Here is a 20927-nt window from a genome sequence, read left to right as displayed (position 1 = left end):
GAAAAAAAATGATGTATATTAATTTTTAAAAATGTGTCTCCTTGGCTGATTGTTTTAAATGAAACCCGTTTATCTTTTCAAGAAACTATGACTGAGAGTCAATCTTTTTACCAATCTATTTTCTTTCATTAATCATTATTTTGTGTCAAAGAAACTGAGGCCAGACAGTGAGATTTTGCGATTTTGCATTTATGAACACTTTAACTGAATGTAACTTAGAGCATATATATATATATATATATATATATATATATATATATATATATATATATATCAACAGATATTTATATAGATACAGAGGTGTTGAAAACAAGGGCTATGTGCTTTGAAACATCTGGAAAATTTCATTAATCCACTTTCATCACTCCGTAGATTGAAGTAATAAAGCAGAAGCAAGAAAAAAATCCGACTGTCCCTGAAACAAAATACAAAAGGTCTGTGTTAGCCAGGTATCATAGTAAATCAAAGAAGATTGCTTGAAAACACAAACACGGCTGCTTCAAGGGAGGCTACTGAATCTTTAAATCTCAAGATTTATACTTAATCAAATAAAAGTCATAAGGTTCAGCTGTCATAGTGGCACCTACCAGTATTCCCAGCATCTGGGATACTGAAGCAGGAAAATCAAACTAATTCGAGGCCATCATAGACTACATAGTGAGACCCTGTACCAAAACAGCAAGATAAATCACCAGGTTCTCTTGCTAAGCAACCAGGGTGAGCAGCAAGGCCAGAAGTAAGTGAGAGAATCCTTCTGATTGAATTCTGTAAGTCTCTAACCAGAGTCAAAAATAAAACAAAAACGATGAGCTTACATTCTCCATTTCAAAGAGGCTCAAGACTTTCTGATTAAAAAAAAATTTCTTGTAATTTGCTTCAGGGTTTAGAAAATGTAAGTAACTAGGCTGTGAAGATGGCTCAGTCAGTAAAGTGTATGCCACACAAAAATGAGGAACTGAGTTCAGATCCCCAACATCCCCATAAATTCTGGGTACTATGGTGTGCCTACTGCTGAGAGGCAGAAACATGTGGAGCCTGGAAGTTCATCAGCCAACTGGTATGGCCAATTGGTTAGCTCCAGGTTCAATAATTGTTTCAAAAAATACTATGAAGAGTGACTGAAGGTACCCGACATGAACCTCTAGCCTACACACACATACACATACACATAATCACACATACAGACATACACACAGAGAGAAAAATATAAAATATCATTATCATTATATATAATAGAAATGGAATATAGATACAGAGTACCTATCAGTTTTAAAATCAAATTGTCTTATGATAAACATGAACAATATCTTATTTCTGAGGATTTATATGAAAAAACCCACAATTTTATAGAAGAAAAACACCAACAAAAAGTTAATCTTAATACTATGGCTTGAAACACTGAATTAATACAAATAAACTAAATGCTCCTCAAAGATGATATTAGCTATACTGTGACCTAAGTAAACAATGAAATAATGCAGTCACCAAAAAATGACAAAGATAGCAGTATGAGAAATCTTTGGTTATTGATTTTTAATGTGTTTGTTCTGAAACAAGTTCAAAACAGGTCTTGAAATTACTAGCTTCAAACTTAAGGTGATCCTCATGCCTCAGTGTTTCAAGTGCTGAGATTACAGGCATGTTCCACCAAGACAGGCTACAATCTTTACAAATGGTATTAGGTGGAAAGAAATTTAGACCTTAACTCCAAAGAATCATACCAATACTAGTATAAACTGGATTAGATAAAGTAGAACATGGACAATAGAAGATATCTTTATATACTTTAGGATGATAAAATTGTAAGCACATTTTCCTTTCATATATAATTTCATACTATAAGAACTTGCAAATGTTATTTAAAAACATCGTAAATGTTCTGACTTGGGGCTTGAAATATATTATTACATGGGATTTATCTAAATATAGTAGTCCTCAACATTGATTTCATATTGAAAATGCCTGGTGAAATGTAACCTGTGTGTTTCAAGCCCAGAAATTATGACTTCATTGACATGGTACACACAGTCTAAATATCAAGATTTTGAGGGGCTTGGGAGATGGCTCAGAAATTAAGAGTGCTTGCTGCTCCTGCTGCTGTGGGATGTTCTGTATGGCAAATGTGTTGCTGTGATTGGTTAATAAATAGAACACTGATTGGCCAGTAGCCAGGCAGGAAGTATAGGCGGGATTAACAGAGAGGAGAATTAGGGGACAGGAAGGCAGAGGGACACTGCCAGCCGCCGCCAGGACAAGGAAGATGTAAGGTACCAATAAGCCACGAGCTACGTGGCAGCTTATAGATTAATAGAAATGGGTTAATTTAAGATAGAAGAAGTAGATAACAAAAAGCCTGCCACAGCCATAAAGTTTATAAGTAATGCAAGTGTCTGAGTGATTATTTTATACATGGGTTGTGGGACTGCAGGGGCTTGGTGGGACCTGGAGAGAAGCTCTCCAGCTACAAATGGCGTCCAATGGCTCAAGTTTCCACCTTAAACCTGAGAATATTTAATAACCAATTCAAAACAGAGCTAAAAACAGCTTCCTAGTTGTCTCTCTCAAGTTGGCGGGTTCCTGGTGTGAGTGTTTGACCAGCAGTATGGCGGGAATGGGGCATCTACAAGGACACATTACACTGCTACATGGTGGATTTAGCCTTTGCTAGTAAAAAAAAAAAGAGGTTTCTGAGCTACACGCTGCTTTGATAAAACTGCTTCTGATAGTTCATGGTACACATGGCTCCAGATCCAGAGCTGGTAATAAAGTGTACCACCGCCATGTTGGAAAGCTAAGGTGGACGGAGCCAGCAGCCACAGTACTGTTTCAGTCTTAGAATGCTGCAGTTTAAAGCAATAGTTACACAATAAGACAGATTCAGATGGAACAAGACTTTAAATGCTTTACAATATATATAAAAATGTACATAGGCTTAAAAGAGAGACAAAAACAAATACATACAGTTATATAAAGAAATACATAGTTTTTAAAAATAAAGTCTTTAAAGAGACAGTAAAGACAGTATAAAAAATAAGCCACGTAAAGATGGATATTACACAGAGAATCTGGATTGTGTTGTCTTTGGGATTTTTAACTACAAAAAAAAACATTTGATGGTAAAAACTATTGAGTTAAACAAATATGGATATTTTAAAGGTACCTTGACTTCAAAATTTAGATGTAAGGATATGTTTCTTTGGAAAAGAGGCTCTGCTTTTGTTTCTACAGAAAGCCAGAGGCTATGGATTTGTTCCAGATTAAGATACATCAGGTTTGACCAGCCACAACCCCCTGAAAGGTCTCCAATGACACCATGGCCCAGATGAGACAACATCCAGATCAGATTCAAGACAACTGGCTCAGACGATATAGCCTCATGGACTACTCCATGATCCTAAAATTTTCTTTCTGTCCCCATAAGACACAGCGCCCCCCTCCAGCAGGAAGTAGTAAGAAAAGCTACACCCAAATTCCCAAATATACCAAGCTGGCTGTGGAAATGGAATTGGCTCATTCCTTCTCTAAATTCAGCCATATTGCTTAAAAAAATGGTTAAGAGATTCTTGTGTCCCAAATCAGAAGAGCCCTCTGGTGTGGGACAGAGAAAAACCAATATTTTTATTTAAATCAGGTTGATTATAAATACAATCTCTTTCTAAAGAATAAAAGGGGATAGTTTAGATATGATAGGATGAAAGGGTAGATTAATGAACCTACTTTTAAAGAGCAATAATTTGTTTGAAATGTTTTACATTGGTATAGATTTTAGCTTATTGATACAAACTTAAAATTAATTTTGATATACTGTCTGTATATTTCTACTCTTGTTTAAGGTATTATGTTTGTACAGCTCATTTAAAATTGTAATGGATAATTAATAAATAGATTAATAATTAGTCATCTATGATAATTATATTTATAGCCATGTTAGTTAAGTCTTCTAGGTATACATATATATATTTCAGATAGATAGATAATCTTCAAATACTTCAAAGACCTACAGAATATGGCATTTAAAATGTTTTAAAAATTTAGACTTTCTGGACAGTGAGACATGTCTGCCCCTGGCAACACCGATTTACTTTAGAGAGGAAGATGGGCATTGAAGACACTCTATATGGAGTTTATCTTCACCTTGGCAAAAATAGCCATTTGGGTAAGAAACTGTTCTTGCCTGGACTGCTTGATCGACTGGACATGTAGGACCCATAAAAAAGTAACGACCAAACTTTGCTTGACAAAATGGTCCTTCAGGTTCCTGCTTTGCAGAGGAAACTACCAGACATTCTACAGGACACTGAGAAAAGTAACCGAGAGACTCTAGCCCTGTGGGCTGAAGACAGATGCCCCAACTTTACAAAGGAACATTAGGTGACTATCCAAGCTGCCAGCTGTCTCTGTCTACCCTGCAAGACTCCCAAAAGTTGCTTGCATCCTTCTCGCATTTCTCAAGTAATATTATATCCTTCTGAGGTCTTTGATGTAGTTGAAGCTAGATAGTTACAATTTTCCTTAGTTATGATAAAAGATAAGTTAGATATAAAACCTTAGACTCACAAATATAAGATAGATAGGATATTTCTTTAATTTTGCCAAATAAACTAGTTATTATAAGTAGACTAGATATTATAACTGTAATTCTTGCTTGATAACTGTTTTGTTATCTGTAATTTTACTATGCAAAAGTTAAAACCTTCCTTAAAAAAAAGAAAAGGGGAGCTTGCCCCGGACCCCATCCCTGGGCACCAGCCATTCCGGGGAAGACCTGCCCAACTTGGCCCCAGGTTCTGGCCACCGGGCAGGTTCCCTTCTAGCCCCACCGGGAAGGATCCCCTTCTCCAAGACTCCTGGCAGACCCTGCAGTCTCCACGCCCTGACCCCATGCCCATCCGCCTGAGCCCCAAGCCTCTTCCTGAGACTTAGAGGCTGGGTCCCAGCTCCCATCTTGCCCCGGACTTCCCTTCTGGAGGAGAGAGAGAGAGAGAGAGAGAGAGAGAGAGAGAGAGAGAGAGAGAGGAGAGCTCCCATCCTGCCCCGGACTTCCCTTCTGGACAAGAGCTCCCATCCTGCCCCGGACTTCCAACTTGGACAAGAGAGCTCCCATCTGGACAAGAGAGAGAGACTTCCTGAATCTGTCAGCTCTGTCTGAACCAAGTGTGCAGATAAGGCCAAGAACGAACCACAAGGAGATGGGCAGACGTCAAGGCAGAAACACATACAACAAAATGGATAGCAATATAGCATCACCAGGCCCTAGCCCTCCTCCAACACCTAGACCTGAACATCAGAAATTGGAAGAAGCAGAAGAAAATGGCCTTATGAATGACATCATGAAGAAGCTAGAGGCTTGTGTAGAGGAAAAGACAAAAAAAATGTGAAGAACATTGTAAACAACTAGAGGAAAGGGCAAACAAATTAGAAGAAATCAATAAAGTCCTGGAAGAGAACAATAAAGTACTGAAAGAAAATCAAGAAAAATCAATGAAACAAATGAAGGAAACAGTCCAAGACCTGAAAAGGGAAATAGAAAAAATGAAGAAGACACAAACAGAGGGAATGCTGGAAATAGAAAATCTGAGAAAACGATTGGGAACTTCAGATGCAAGTATAATCAACAGAATGCAAGAGATGGAAGAGAGGATCTCTAGCGTTGAAGATACAGTAGAAGAAATAGATTCATCAATCAAAGAAAACACTAAAGCCAACAAAGTCATGAACCAAAATGTCCAAGAAATTTGGGACACCATGAAAAGACCAAACCTACGAATATAGGGGTAGAAGAAGGAGAAGAATACCAACTCAAGGGCACAGAAAATATATTCAACAAGATCATAGAAGAAAACTTTCCCAACTTAAAGAAGGAAATGCCTATGAAGATACAAGAAGCCTATAGAACACCAAACAGACTAGACCCCCAAAAAAAGTCCCCTCGCCACATAATAATTAAACAATTAAACGTACAGAATAAAGAAAGAATATTAAGAACAGCCAAAGGAAAAAGGCCAAGCGACATATGAAGGCAAACCTATCAGAATAACACCCGATTTCTCAATGGAGACTTTGAAAGCCAAAAGGACCCGGACAGATGTAATGCAGACACTAAGAAGCCATGGAAGTCAGCCTAGACTAATATACCCAGCAAAACTTTCAATCATCATAGATGGAGTGAACAAGACATTCCATGACAAAGCCAGATTTAAACAATATTTATCCACAAACCCAGCCCTACAGAAAGCACTAGAAGGAAAATTCCAACCTAAGGAAGTCAGATACACCCTCGAAAACACAGGCAATAGATAAAGCCACAGCAGTAAACCCCAACGAAGAAAAGTACACACACATCACCACCAAAAAATAACAGGAATGAACAATCACTGGACATTAATATCCCTCAATATCAATGGATTTAATTCACCTATAAAAAGACATAGGCTTACAGAATGGATACGAAAGCAGGACCCATCTTTCTGCTGCATTCAAGAAACACATCTCAAATTCAAAGATAGACACTACCTTAAAATAAAAGGCTGGGAAAAGACTTTCCAATCAAACGGTTCTTAAGAAACAAGCGGGTGTAGCCATCCTGATATCCAGCAAAATAGACTTCAAACTAAAATCAATCAAAGAGATCAAGAAGGGCATTACATACACATCACAGGAAAGATCCACCAAGATGAAGTCTCAATTCTGAACATTTATGCCCCAAACACAAGGGCACACACATATGTAAAAGAAACATTATTAAAGCTTAAACCACATATAAAACCCCACACATTAATAGTGGGAGACCTCAACACCCCACTTTCACCACTGGACAGATCTCCCAAATTGAAACTTAACAGAGAAATAAAGGACTTAACTGATGTCATGACTCAAATGGACTTAATCGACATCTACAGAACATTCCATCCTAACAAAAAAGAATATACCTTCTTCTCAGCACCCCATGGAACCTTCTCTAAAATCAACCACATACTTGGCCACAAAACAAATCTAAACAGATAAAAAAAACAATTGGAATAACCTCCTGTGTTGTATCAAGACCACCATGGTCTAAAGTTGGATTTCAACAACAACAAAAACTACAGAAAACCTACAATCTCATGGAAACTGAATAATACCCAACTGAATCACCAATGGGTTAAGGAAGAAAATAAAGAAAGAAATTAAAGACTTCCTAGAGATCAACAAAAATGAAGACACCACATATCCAAACCTATGGGACACTATGAAAGCAGTACTAAGAGGGAAATTCATAGCACTAAATGCCCACATAAATAAGCTGGAGAAATCTCACACTAGTGACTTAACAGCACACCTGAAAGTTCTAGAACAGGAAGAAGCAAAGTTTCCCAGGAAAAATAGATGCCAGGAAATTATCAAAGTGAGAGCTGAAATCAATAAAATAGAAACAAAGAGAACAATACAAAAAATTAATGAAACAAAGAGTTGGTTCTTTGAGAAAATCAACAAGATAGACAAGCCCTTATCCAAACTAACCAAAAGACAGAGAGAGAGCATCCAAATCAACAAAATCAGAAATGAAAAGGGGGACATAACAACAGACATTGAGGAAATCCAGAGAATCATCAGGTCACACTTCAAAAACCTCTATTCCACAAAACTGGAAAACCTAAAAGAAATGGATAATTTTCTGGATAGATACCACATACCTAAATTAAATCAAGACCAGATAAACTATTTAAATAGTCCAATAACCCCTAACGAAATAGAAACAGTCATTAAAAGTCTCCCAACCAAAAAAAGCCCAGGACCAGATGGTTTCAGTGCAGAATTCTACCAGATCTTCAAAGAAGAGTTAATACCAATACTCTCTAAATTGTTCCACACAATAGAAACAGAAGGAACATTACCAAACTCCTTCTATGAGGCTACAATTACCCTGATTCCTAAACCAAACAAGGATATAACAAAGAAAGAGAACTACAGACCAATCTCCCTCATGAACATTGATGCAAAAATACTCAATAAAATACTGGCAAACAGACTCCAAGAACACATCAAAACAATTATCCACCATGATCAAGTAGGATTCATTCCAGGGATGCAAGGATGGTTCAACATACGAAAGTCTGACAATGTGATACACTATATAAACAAACTCAAAGAAAAAAACCACATGATCATCTCACTAGATGCTGAAAAGGCATTTGACAAAATCCAACACCCCTTCATGATAAAGGTCTTGGAGCGATCAGGAATACAGGGAACATACCTAAACATAATAAAGGCAATTTACAGCAAGCCAACAGCCAACATCAAATTAAATGGAGAGAAACTCAAAGCAATTCCACTGAAATCAGGAACGAGGCAAGGCTGTCCGCTCTCCCCATACTTATTCAATATAGTACTTGAAGTTCTAGCCAGAGCAATAAGACAACATAAGGAGATTAAGGGGATACAAATTGGAAAGGAAGAAGTCAAGCTTTCCCTATTTGCAGATGACATGATAGTATACTTGAGCAACCCCAAAGATTCCACCAAGGAACTGATACAGCTTATAAACACCTTCAGCAACATAGCAGGATACAAGATCAACTCAAAAAAATCAGTAGCCCTCCTATATACAATGGACAAAGAAGCGGAGAAGGAAATCAGAGATACATCACCCTTTACTATAGCCACAAATGACATAAAATATCTTGGGGTAACACTAACCAAGCAAGTGAAGGACCTATATGAGAAGAACTTTAAGTCCCTGAAAAAAGAAATTGAAGAAGATGTCAGAAAATGGAAAGATCTCCCATGCTCATGGATAGGCAGGACTAACATAGTAAAAATGGCAATCTTACCAAAAGCAATCTACAGATTCAATGCAATCCCCATCAAAATACCAACACAATTCTTCACAGACCTGGAAAGAATAATACTCAACTTCATATGGAAAAACAAAAAACCCAGGATAGCCAAAAGAATCCTGTACAATAACACAACCTCTGGAGGCACCACAATCCCTGACTTCAAGCTCTACTATAGAGCTACAGTAATAAAAACAGCTTGGTACTGGCATAAAAACCGACATGTGGACCAATGGAATCGAATTGAAGACCCTGACATTAATTCGCACACCTATGAACAAATAATTTTTGACAAAGAAGCCAAAAGTGCACAATGGAAAAAAGAAAGCATCTTCAACAAATGGTGCTGGCAAAACTGGATATCAACATGTAGAAGGCTGCAAATAGATCCATATCTGTCACCGTGCACAAAACTTAAGTCCAAGTGGATCAAGGACCTCAACATAAATCCAGCTACTCTGAACCTGCTAGAAGAGAAAGTAGGAAGTAGTCTTCAACGCATTGGCATAGGAGACCACTTCCTAAATAGAACACCAGTAGCACAGACACTGAGAGAAACAATCAATCAATGGGACCTCTTGAAACTGAGAAGCTTTTGTAGAGCAAAGGATACGGTCAACAAGGCAAAGCGACAGCCTACAGAATGGGAAAAGATCTTCACCAACCCCACATCTGACAGAGGACTGATATCCAGAATATATAAGGAACTCAAGAAATTAGACATCAAAATGCCCAACAGTCCAATTAAGAAATGGGCTATAGAACTAAACAGAGAATTCTCAACAGAGGAAACTCAAATGGCTGAAAGACATTTAAGGAATTGCTCAACATCCCTAATCATCAGGGAAATGCAAATCAAAACAACTCTGAGATACCACCTTACACCTGTCAGAATGGTTAAGATCAAAAACACTGAAGACACCTTATGCTGGAGAGGATGTGGAGCTAGGGGAACTCTCCTCCACTGCTGGTGGGAATGCAAAGCTTCCACTTTGGAAATCAATATGGCGCTTTCTTAGAAAATTGGGAATCCATCTCCCCCAAGATCCAGCTATACCACTCTTGGGCATATACCCAAGGAATGCTCAACCACACCACAAGAGCACTTGTTCAGCTATGTTCATAGCAGCATTGTTTGTAATAGCCAGAACATGGAAACAACCTAGATGCCCTTCAACTGAAGAATGGATAAACAAAATGTGGTACATATACACAATACTACTCAGCAGAGAAAAACAATGACATCATGAGGTTTGCAGAGAAATGGATGGATCTAGAAAAAATCATCCTGAGTGAGGTATCCCAGACTCAGAAAGACAAACATGGTATGTACTCTCTCATAGCAGGATACTAGATGTGGAACAAGGATGACTGGACTGCTACTCACATCACCAGGGAGGCTACCTGGAAAACAGGACCCCAAGAAAGACACGGGGATCGCCCAATGACAGAGAAATGGAATGAGATCTACATGAACAGCCTGGACATGAGTGGGGGTAGTGAAGGGCGAGGGTCGAGGGAAAGAGAGCTTGGGTGAGCGGGAGATCCCAGCTGGATCAACAACAGAGAGGGAGAACAAGGAATAGGAGACCATGGTAAATGAAGACCACATGAGAATAGGAAGAAGCAAAGTGCTAGAGAGGCCCACAGAAATCCACAAAGATAACTCCACAACAGACTGCTGGCAATGGTCGAGAGACAGTCCGAACTGACCTACTCTGGTGATGGGATGGCCAAACACCCTAATTGTCGTGCTAGAAACCTCATCCAACTACTGAGGGATCTGGATGCAGAGATCCATGACTAGGCCCCAGGTGGATCTCTGGGAGTCCAATTAGCGAGAATGAGAAGGGTTTATATGAGCGAGAATTGTTGAGACCAAGGTTGGATAAAGCACAGAGACAAATAGCCAAACGAATGGAAACACATGAAATATGAACCAATGGCTGAGGGGTCACCAACTGGATCAGGCCCTCTGAGTGGCTGAGACAGTTGATTGGCCTGATCTGTTTGGGAGGCATCCAGGCAGTGGGACCGGGTCCTGTGCTCATTGCATGAGTCGGCTGTTTGAAACCTGGGGCCTATGCAGGGTCCCTTGGCTCGGCCTGGGAGGAGGGGACTGGACCTACCTGGACTGAGTCTACCAGGTTGATCTCAGTCTGCAGGGAAGGCTTTGCCCTGGAGGAGATGGGAATGGGTGGCGGGCTGGGGGAAAGGTGAGGGGGGTGGGAGGGGGGAGAACAAGGGAATCTGTGGCTGATATGTAGAACTGAATTGTATTGCAAAATAAAAATTAAAAAAAAGAAAAAAAAAGAAAAGGGGAAGTGTTGTGAGATGTTCTGTATGTTACGTGTGTTGCTTGATTGGGTAATAAATAAAACACTGATTGGCCAGTAGCCAGGCAGGAAGTATAGGCGGGACAAAGAGAAGAGAATTGGGGGAAGTGGAAGGCTGAAGAGAGACCTGCCAGCCACCACTATGACAAGCGAGATGTAAGGTACCAATAAGCCACTAGCCACGTGGCAACATATAGATTAATAGAAATGGGTTAATTTAAGATATAAGAACTAGATAACAAAAAGCTTGCCATGGCCATACAGTTTATAAGTAATATAAGTGTCTGAGTGATTATTTTATACATGGGTTGTGGGACTGTGGAGGCTTGGTGGGACCTGGAGAGAAGCTCTCCAGCTACATCCTGCAGATGACCTAGGTTTGGTTCTAAGCACCCACATGATGGTTCATAACTGCCTATATCTCTGGGTCCAGGGGATGTAATAACCTCTTCTAAGTTCTGTAGATTTATGTACACATACAGTGCAGATAAATACATTCACACACACATACAGTAAATAAAACTTTTAAAAATATTTTAAAAGGTTTCCCAGGTGATTCTAATATATGAATCTAGGATTCCAAATCTCTCAACCAGCCTGTCTTTTCTGTTTATCCTTCCTTTCCTTCCTGTCTCAATTCCTTTTCTTTCCTTCTTTGTAAAGAAATGTAGGTAAGAGGCAGATATGGTGGCATATGCATATAATATTAGCTCTATCAAGGCAGAGGGAGGAGGACTGAGAACTCAAGGTCACCTTGGGCTAAATAGCAAGTTCTATGTCAAGCTGTATGCATAGTGAGACCCTGTCTCTGAAAACAAAACTCAAACATAAATGAGAATTATGAAATATGATAGAAATTTCCCCAAAAAATAAAAAAAAGAAATTTCCTGGTGTTGTCACAAATGTATATTTTACAAAGGAGTTCTGAGAAGCTAGCTAACTAACACAGCTGAAAAGTCTCTCATTCAAAATTCAATACAAACAAACTTTCGAGGAGTCTTTCTACAGTCACTGAGGAAATTAAAATCCAAGACCTAATAATTACAGATCTTGAGACATGGAATTAAGACATGAGGAGAAAAATAGAAACTGCAGCCATTTTACAATGAGGTAAAGGAAAAAACCTGTTTAGAGAAGAGGATTTTGGGAGCCCTCATTTCCTACTACCACATTCGATTCGGTGCTATAAAGCACTTTCTCTAGACCCAGAAATGCTCAGATACATAAAGCAACTTGCCTTAGAATACACAGCCAATAAGCAGCAGAGATGGAATGCAAGATTAGTTCTTTCCTTGACTGCTCTGAGATAGAGGTATCAAAATGGGCTAAAATGACCAGAAACCACTTTGTACAGAAAGACAGCAAAGAACTAACAGCAGTGAGACAGGAAAAAACTATAGGTGGTAGTGGGCAGAAACCATCACTGATGTGAGTTTCACGGAGTGTGAAATACATAGCAGTCTAAGAATGCCAGCATATATACTCACTTTGGGAAAAGCAGAATGCGTCCTTACATTCAGTCTTTTTAGTATCATATTCAAAACCAGAATACTGGCCAGTACAAGTTTCAGAATTGGAGTAGGGATGTAACTATTTATATTGATAGAAATAACATGATCTAAATATTTTCCATACTCATGAGCATACAGACATCTGTGTCTTGGCTTACAAAACCTAACACTTTCTTTGGTTCATAAATATAAGTTGAAATCAAACTAGTCTGGAATTGAAGACTTCATGCAATTATTCAAGGTTTATCCTAGTCTTGATGGCCCCTATACTAGAACAATGTAGAAAATGGAAATAATGTACTTGCATTTTTAATTTTATGTGCATGGGTGTTTTGCCTGCATGTATGCTTGTATATTATGTGCATGCAGTACCCATAGAGGCAAGAAGAGGGCATCAGATCCCTTGAAACTGGAGTTAGACAAAGTTGTAACTCTTCATGTGGGTACTGGGAACCAAGTCCAGGTCCTCTGAAAGAATAGTCAATACTCTTAACCATGGAGCCATATCTCCAACCTCCATTTTTATATGATGTGTTGAGTTGAATAGCATGGGGAAACTTGAGATATTCCATTGTTATCATATATCCTTTAGGGTAATATCTATATTGCTTTATATGTACCAGGTCTTAGTTCTTCCAATCAAGAGTAGGCCACATGGTCAAATGGAAGACCATAAAGTAAATTACATAAGAATTCTTTGATTGTTGATTTGGCCTCCACATTAAAGACCATGTCTCTTTCTTGAAGAAGACATACAGAGTTGTAATATGAGAGAATAAACTGTGGAATCAAACCAATCAAAGTTTGAATGAATTGTAGTCCCACCATGTACTAATGAATGACTTTGAACACATCACTCCCAGTAAGAGAGCCCTAACTTCTGTGTCTCTGACTATGACCTCTAAGTAAAGTGTTATGAAGCACAGCCACCAACTGAGTGTTCCCTATAAGGGCTTCTCTTGTGTTTATCACAATAACTCAGCCTCAGTTTCCTTGCACATGCAGTGATACTAATGTGACCTATATATTACAACTTAGGCTGTAAGACAAGGAAGCTCAAATATTGGTTCTTAATTAGTTATTTTGACATTACATCTATTATATCAAAATAGGAATATATCATTTCCATTAATTTTCTAAGACTTAAATTCATCCAAACAAAATGTGATATAAATAATATCAGCCATTAAGATTGTTCAGTTAAGAATAGTTAGGATTTTGTCACATCAAATATACATGAAGAGTCTCAAGTCCTATATTATTTCACTGAAACCAAAATTTCAGAAGACCTAATCAATACTTATAGCTGCATTGTGTAAAGAAAATTGTATTTTCTTCATTCTTGTCACTAATATTCTAAGGAACTCAAAATGAAATATTTAATACACATGTTTAAGACAAAGACTAGTTAAGAATTTGGATAAGTCCTTCAACCTTGACTGATATTCATTTGTCTTTGTAAAATACAAAGTTTCTTTCCTACTACCATTTCTTAGAATATTGTTTTATCCTCCTTCTCTCAGTTTCTTGAGTCTTTTGACTTATTATTATATATCTTAAGCCTACTAACAAATGAAAAATGGATAAAAGAACACAAGCAACAGAGCACATCACTTCCCCTGGTTTCAAAAACAATAGAAAACAATGGAATACCATTCTATGATAATATGTATAAAATAGTTAATGAAAAAACTAGGAAACTGCTTTGTTTTACCAGTAATACTCAACATCAGCCAAGACTGAAATCAGGAAGTATAAAAGTGTTTGACTCTGTCATTCCATTTCAAAGACTATCTTAAGGAAATAATCCAAAGGAAAGAAAAAATAAGTTGCACAAAGAAGAAATCTCACTGGATTAAATCATTATCTGCCTGTCTGCACATCCCTATCTCTGTCTCTGTTCCTCTCTCTTCCTGTGAGTGTGAAATTCTTAGTATATAAAGTATCTTCTTATAGCCACAATGCTTAATATTGAAAGATGAAGTCCTATATATCCTGTTATGCCATGAATGAATTCAAGCACCAAAGAAACTTCACCTCTACTGACAACCATTCATAGATAGTGCTGAAAGATACTATATACCAAAGTAGAAATGTAATCATTAATCTCACCTAGATATGAACCCTAAGAACTACAATAGTGACCTGACTGCATGATATACCCACTGGTGCAATAGTAGAATAAATGTTACAGGAGTAGCCAATCCCCCTTTTTATGGAGGCATGATCCATGAAAGAGAACTAATTAATACCTGGCACTATTAATAAGTCCAAGAACCTAAGACTAGATAGGTCATAGGCCCTAGAGAAAATCCTATTATTCTGCTAAATGAAATGGCAATAAAACAATTCCTAATGGCATACATATTTCTATACCCACAGATCAGTGCATCACTCAGCCTTCATCAGAGAACTTTCTTCTTGCAGTCGATGACAATTATGACAGAGGCCCTGAACTGGACAATATACAGATAGTGAGAGACTTTATATTACTTTTTTTTTATTACTTTTCCCTAAATAGGATGTCTTTATTGCACCCCTCCTCTTAAGACTCACGGATCTATGCAGAAGAGGAGGCAGAAAGATTGTAAAAGCCAGGGGTAGTGGATGACTCTAAGGAAACAACAGTGTTGATGCACAGATGAACTCACAGAGACTGGGCAAGTATATCCAAGAACTGCACAAGTTTAAGCTAGACAAAATCCTGACATGAAGAAAGGGAAGTGAACACAAGGTCTTACCCCTAACCAATAAGCTATTTTCACTTTAGAGCTCCTGGGAGAGGGAAAATCAGTTTTCTTCAATGGAGAAACACTGGGTATATCAACCACATTCCAGCACAGGCGACATGCTAAGGAAGTAATAGGCAAACAGAACTGGACTCCAGGTTTTTTTGTTGTGTGTATGTTTTGGTTTGGTTCATTTTTTTAAAGAGAAAAGAACATAAAATTGGGTGGCTGGGGGTGGGGAAGGATCTTTCAGAAGTTGAGGGAAGGAAAAAAATCACACACACACACACACACACACATATTTGTTAAATTTATTTTTATTTTATTTTTCTTTATTAAGAAATTTTCTACTCACTCCTCATGCTATCCACAGACCCCCCCTTCCCTCCTCCCATCCCCCAGCCCTCTTTCCCAAGCCACCCAGCATCCTCACATCCCCCAAATCAAGGTCTCTCATGGGGAGTCAGCAGAGCCCAGCTCACTGAGCCTAGGCACGTCCAAGCCCCTTCCCACTGCACCAAGGCTGTGTAAGGACACACACACACACACACACACACACACACACACACACACACACACACACCATTTAAGATAATGCCGGCACACAGAGCTCCAAAAAGAACAGTCTTGGAAAAGAGATGCAAAAATCACTTTATGATCTAATAACTTTTCTATGATCTGGTTGGTAACCACAATTAACTTAAGACAGTTATCACACTTATGATTTAATATTAAAATGGATATAGAAACATGGTAACACAATAGTATCTCCTGTCTTCCATGCTCTATGCAATTCAAGAATGATAGTCTTGAACAGGCAAAACAGGTCCTGTTCTCAAGGGGATTTCAATTCTTTAGGGAACACGTGAGATAGGGAAGAATGCTGTGAAATTGCATCTTCTGTATATGACATGGTTATCATAATCATGAACTTATAATAGCTGTGATTACATGCACAAGATCTATACGAGATCAAATGAGCCAAAGGTTCAGCAGTGAAAAGAGAGAAAAAGGTTAAGATGCATAGCTTGGAGAAAAGGGAACACTAACTTAAGTTGGGAGACATGTGTAGAATGTGAAGTACCACTAGGACATGCAATTGCTCAAAATACAGTTGGTGATAAAGATACAGAATGGAGAGCAGTGAGAAGTAAGGAGAGCAATGAGAGTGAATGAGCTCTAAAAGGTGAAAGTACAGAAAGAAAGGACCAAAGGACTAAATGGCAATAAAGTTGGAGTCAGATGACAAAAGAAAGGCAAGCAGAAAGCACAGAGTAGGTCATAGGGAGTAATGGAGATGTTGAATTTCACAGAATAGGTTTGAGTAATGCCAATGAAGCCAAGGAATGTACTAGAGAAAATCTATTTACTTTGTCAAGAGATCATTATCAAGAATTGGACAGACAGCTTAGTGGTAATAACACTGGTTGCTCTTTCAGAGAACCCAGGTTTAACTGCCAGCAGCCACAAAGTTGCTAACAGTGCATGCGTAACTCCAGTTCCAGAGGACCTGACACCATCTCTAGCCTCCATGGGAACTGCACACATGTGGTATTCAAACATACATGCAGGCAAAACACCTGCACACGTAAAATAAATAAAATCTTTAAAAAAAAGAGTTCACTGTTTATCATTGAGAGTTACTGTTCAGCATACTATGATTAACAGAGAGCCAAGAATGCAGATGGTAGAGATACCAATGGGGAGGAAGATTTATTAGACAATATGACTATTCAGGACTACATCTATTTTGGAAGGAAAAAAAGCAGCTCTTGTAATATGGTTCCCAAAGAAAGGCAATGTGAGTTAAAGTACTTGTTAATGAAAGAAAAAAAAGGCAGAAGTGATTATGTTTTGTCTGGTAAATGCCCCTTATCTGTGGTCTTGCTAGGCTTTGTTAGTTTGTTTGTTTTTAGTTACCTAAACATGAGGATTTGAGTTTGATCCCAGCATCCACATAAAAAGCCAGGCTTGGTGGCACATGCCTTTAATCCCAGCACTTGGGAGGCAGAGGCAGGCCTGGTCTACAAAGCGAGTTCCAGGACAACAAGGGCTGTTACACAGAGAAACCGTGTCTCAAAAAAACAAACAAAAACAAAAACATACACACAAAAAAATCAGGCATGAATCAACAATGATCCAAAAATATTGAGTAGAAAATTTCAAAAACAATTCATAAATCGGAAATTGTGTGCCATTCTGAATAGCATGACTAAATTTTACATCTTTTTCTCAATTCCGTCTAGGCTGATCTATCCCCTTGTCTACTGTAGTGTATATATTCATTACCTTATTAACTACTTAGTAGCTGTCTCAGTTTCAGGACAACTATCAAAACACAGTGTTTGTGTTCAAGTAACACTTGCACATAAGGTCTTATCAAAATGTCTACATAATTTACTTCACCTCATCAGGTAGGCATTGTATCATCTCACATCATCACAAAAAGAAAGAGTATAGTACAAAAGGTACTTAGGGAGAAAGTGAGACATCGCAGTCATATAACATTACTGTGAATGGGTTAAATTTTTCTATTTTATCATAAAGTACTGCTAATCGCTTACTGTGCCAATTTGTAAATTATTACAGAGCTGTAGGTATAAGAAAACACTGTGTACACACACACACACACACACACACAAATATATATATATATGATCCAGTACTATATATGGTTTCAGGCATTCACTTGGGGTCTTAAACTGGTATCGCCTGAATATGGGGAAACTACTATGTATCTAATATATCTAATAATATATCTAATAAATATATAACCCAGTAACTCAGAGAGGGATGGGATGATCCAAAACAAGATATATGAGGGTCTCAGCCTCCATCCACAGACATGGTTAATGATCAGTCTCACAAGCAATATTGGAAGAAAGCAGCTGCTAAAGAAACCAAACCTAAAAGATTTTATTCTGTATGCATGTACATACTTCTATATTGAAAATGAGGACAAATTGATCTCTACTATTGAAAGTCAGGCTAGTAGTTGCACTTATAGAAAGTGAGTAGAAAGAGGCCCACTTGCAGCTCTAAAGCTGATGTTCAGGTATTGCTGATCTATGTGGGTGCTAATTACAATGGTGTTTCATTTTATGATAACACATCAAACAATACTTATGGTTCATATGCATAATGCTTTTTCTTGTACTGCTGGGGACTAAAATCAAAGTTGGTCTTGAACATGCTACTCAAGTGTTCTGCCACTGAGCTACACTCCTTGACTCTATTTGCATACTTTAGGGGAAAAAGATAAAAGAAAATAACATGCAGATTTGAGTTAGAGTACAATGATGAAAGTGCTCTGGCCTTCCATTGTGGATAGAACTGCTGGTAGCTAAGTGATGATAGGTGCCCTAAAAAGTCTTTACTAAGGAGATGGTTCCAGCAGTATAACAAAAGTAATCCAAGTTTTAAATATACTTTTAAAAGATGCCTAGTTTATCAAATAATGTTTGTCTTTTATGAAGGATTGTTCATATTTCTGTGTGTGCACCTATGTGTGCAGTATATACAACCGTGTGTGTTGTGATAGAGTGGATAAGAATGGTCCTATAGACTCAATATTTGAATGCTTAGTCAGCAGGAAGTGAAACTCTTTGAAAGGACTAGAAGGATTAGGAGGTATGTCCTTTGCTGGAGGAAGTATGGTCTTGTTGGAGTAAGTATGTCACCAGGGGATGGGCTTTGAGATTTCAAAAGCTCATGCCAGGCTCACTGTCTGTCTGTCTGTCTCTGTCTCTCCCTGTTGCCTTGCATCAGAATGTAAAGGTCTCAGCTACTTCTCCTTCACCATACATGCCACCATGCTCCCTGCGATGATGATACTGGACTAACATCTGTACTCAGGTCCTTATGCTTTAGACACTGACCCACTTCCCCAGCTCCCAGTTTTCATTTTATGTATCTCCTGAATCTGAATGAATGCTAACTCTGAGAGAATACTTAAATTTTCAATCTGTCTTATATAAATGATATGATCTAAGCTACTAAAATCCAAATTTAATGAGGCAAGTTAAAACATTCTTTTGTGTTGAGAAGGTCTAATGCCTCTGCAACTTCATTATATCTTCAACTAGGCCATTTTATAAGACATTTCATTTTTTCACCTGATTCAAGAACTAAGCATTTGGACCACATTTGAACCAAAATAATAACTATCAACTTACTAATCCTTACAAGTATATACATCTTGTCCTTGACATTAAATTGCTTATATGACCAAATAATTAATCTAATTTTAATAATTCAAAAGGAATTTAAATCTGTTAATTTGTGTATTTGGAGTCTATTCAAAGTTGATTAAATTTAACCCATTCTGTGGTTCATAACACATCCCTGCTGATTAAAATTATGCACAAGGAAAAATCTTACAACGAAATATGTAAGGTACATCTCAGGCCTCACAATCTTTGATGCCAAAAACATATGAATGAACGAGGTGACTTTGTTCCATATTCCTTCCTCTAATGGTTAATTGACATTTACTAGATTACAAATGTCTCTAAGACTGTTTTAGAGAATCTAAAATATACTACATAATTCTGTTGTCACTTACCTGTGAAAAGGAAGAAAACTAGCACTAGGATCAATGTGTACCCAAAGTACATAAAGGTACTTCCGATGCCAGTGACTTGAAGTTTGCTAAAGAAGTAATGAATTGCATATACAAAAATATAAAAAGATGTAAAACTGCTGGTCAAAAAGGCTCTCCACCACCAACCACAATCCTGTAAAAATATAAAAAAAATACTTAGGTGAAACATTAGCTATAAATAGATAAGCAATTATTTTTATAACAGAAGATGGACTTTAACGTTATTAATTAAAAGTAGCAAAATGTAGTGGCTGAAGAGATGGTTCAGTAGTAAAGAGCACTGGCTGCACTTGCAGAAGACCCAGGTTTGATTTCCAGCACCCACATGGTGGCTCACCATTCCATCTAATTCCAGTTCCAGAGAATCTGATGCCCTTTTCTCACCTCTGCAGATACTGCACACATGTATGCATGTATGCACAGGCATACATGCAGGCAAAACAGCCATACACATAAATAATAAAATAAAAATTTCTAAAACTATAAATAAAAGTTGAAGTTTCATAAGCAATTTAATAAAACACATAATTATGTCATGTTTGAGATGCTCTAGCTACTGTAAATTCTGTTTCCAGGGATATCACATATGTCCTCTTAAGCATGGAGTTACAATTCAAGAATGCTGTTTTAAGACTGCCTCAGCCTTGGAAGGCATTCAACTCAGCTTCCTTTACTGACAGAGTTATGCTGTACCCAGTTTGGAGTCTCTGTAGTAACCACCATCTACTACAAAAACTAAGTCTCTCTGACCAAAGCTGACAGCAGCACTGATCAATGTTAATAAAAATATTCAGGAGGAAATATGTCAGGCACATCTTTCCCAGTAAGAAAAATAGTAGCAATGTGGTCAATGAGCTGACCAAATAGGATGTTGACTAAGTTTATTATACCAAGCTTGAATTTCCTCCTGTTGAGAATATCTCAAATCC

General features: G+C 37.9%; 1 protein-coding gene across 1 annotated transcript in view; it reads right to left on the bottom strand.

The window, feature by feature from the left end:
- Positions 1-273: 273 nt before the first annotated feature.
- Positions 274-20927, bottom strand: part of LOC131899607 (transmembrane 9 superfamily member 2-like) — a 77855-nt gene continuing 57201 nt past the window's right edge. Inside the window, exons 16-17 of the mRNA XM_059251110.1 lie at positions 19960-20131; positions 274-415 (exon numbers count right to left, since the gene is read on the bottom strand). Of these exons, the coding sequence (XP_059107093.1) occupies positions 348-415; positions 19960-20131 (240 nt within the window). The 3' untranslated portion in view covers positions 274-347. The remainder of the gene's footprint in view (positions 416-19959; positions 20132-20927) is intronic.

Source organism: Peromyscus eremicus, chromosome X, assembly GCF_949786415.1.
Source record: "Peromyscus eremicus chromosome X, PerEre_H2_v1, whole genome shotgun sequence".
NCBI lineage: Eukaryota > Metazoa > Chordata > Mammalia > Rodentia > Cricetidae > Peromyscus > Peromyscus eremicus.
Note: the sequence above shows the minus strand (reverse complement) of the source record. Positions and strands in the feature narration are given on the sequence as shown.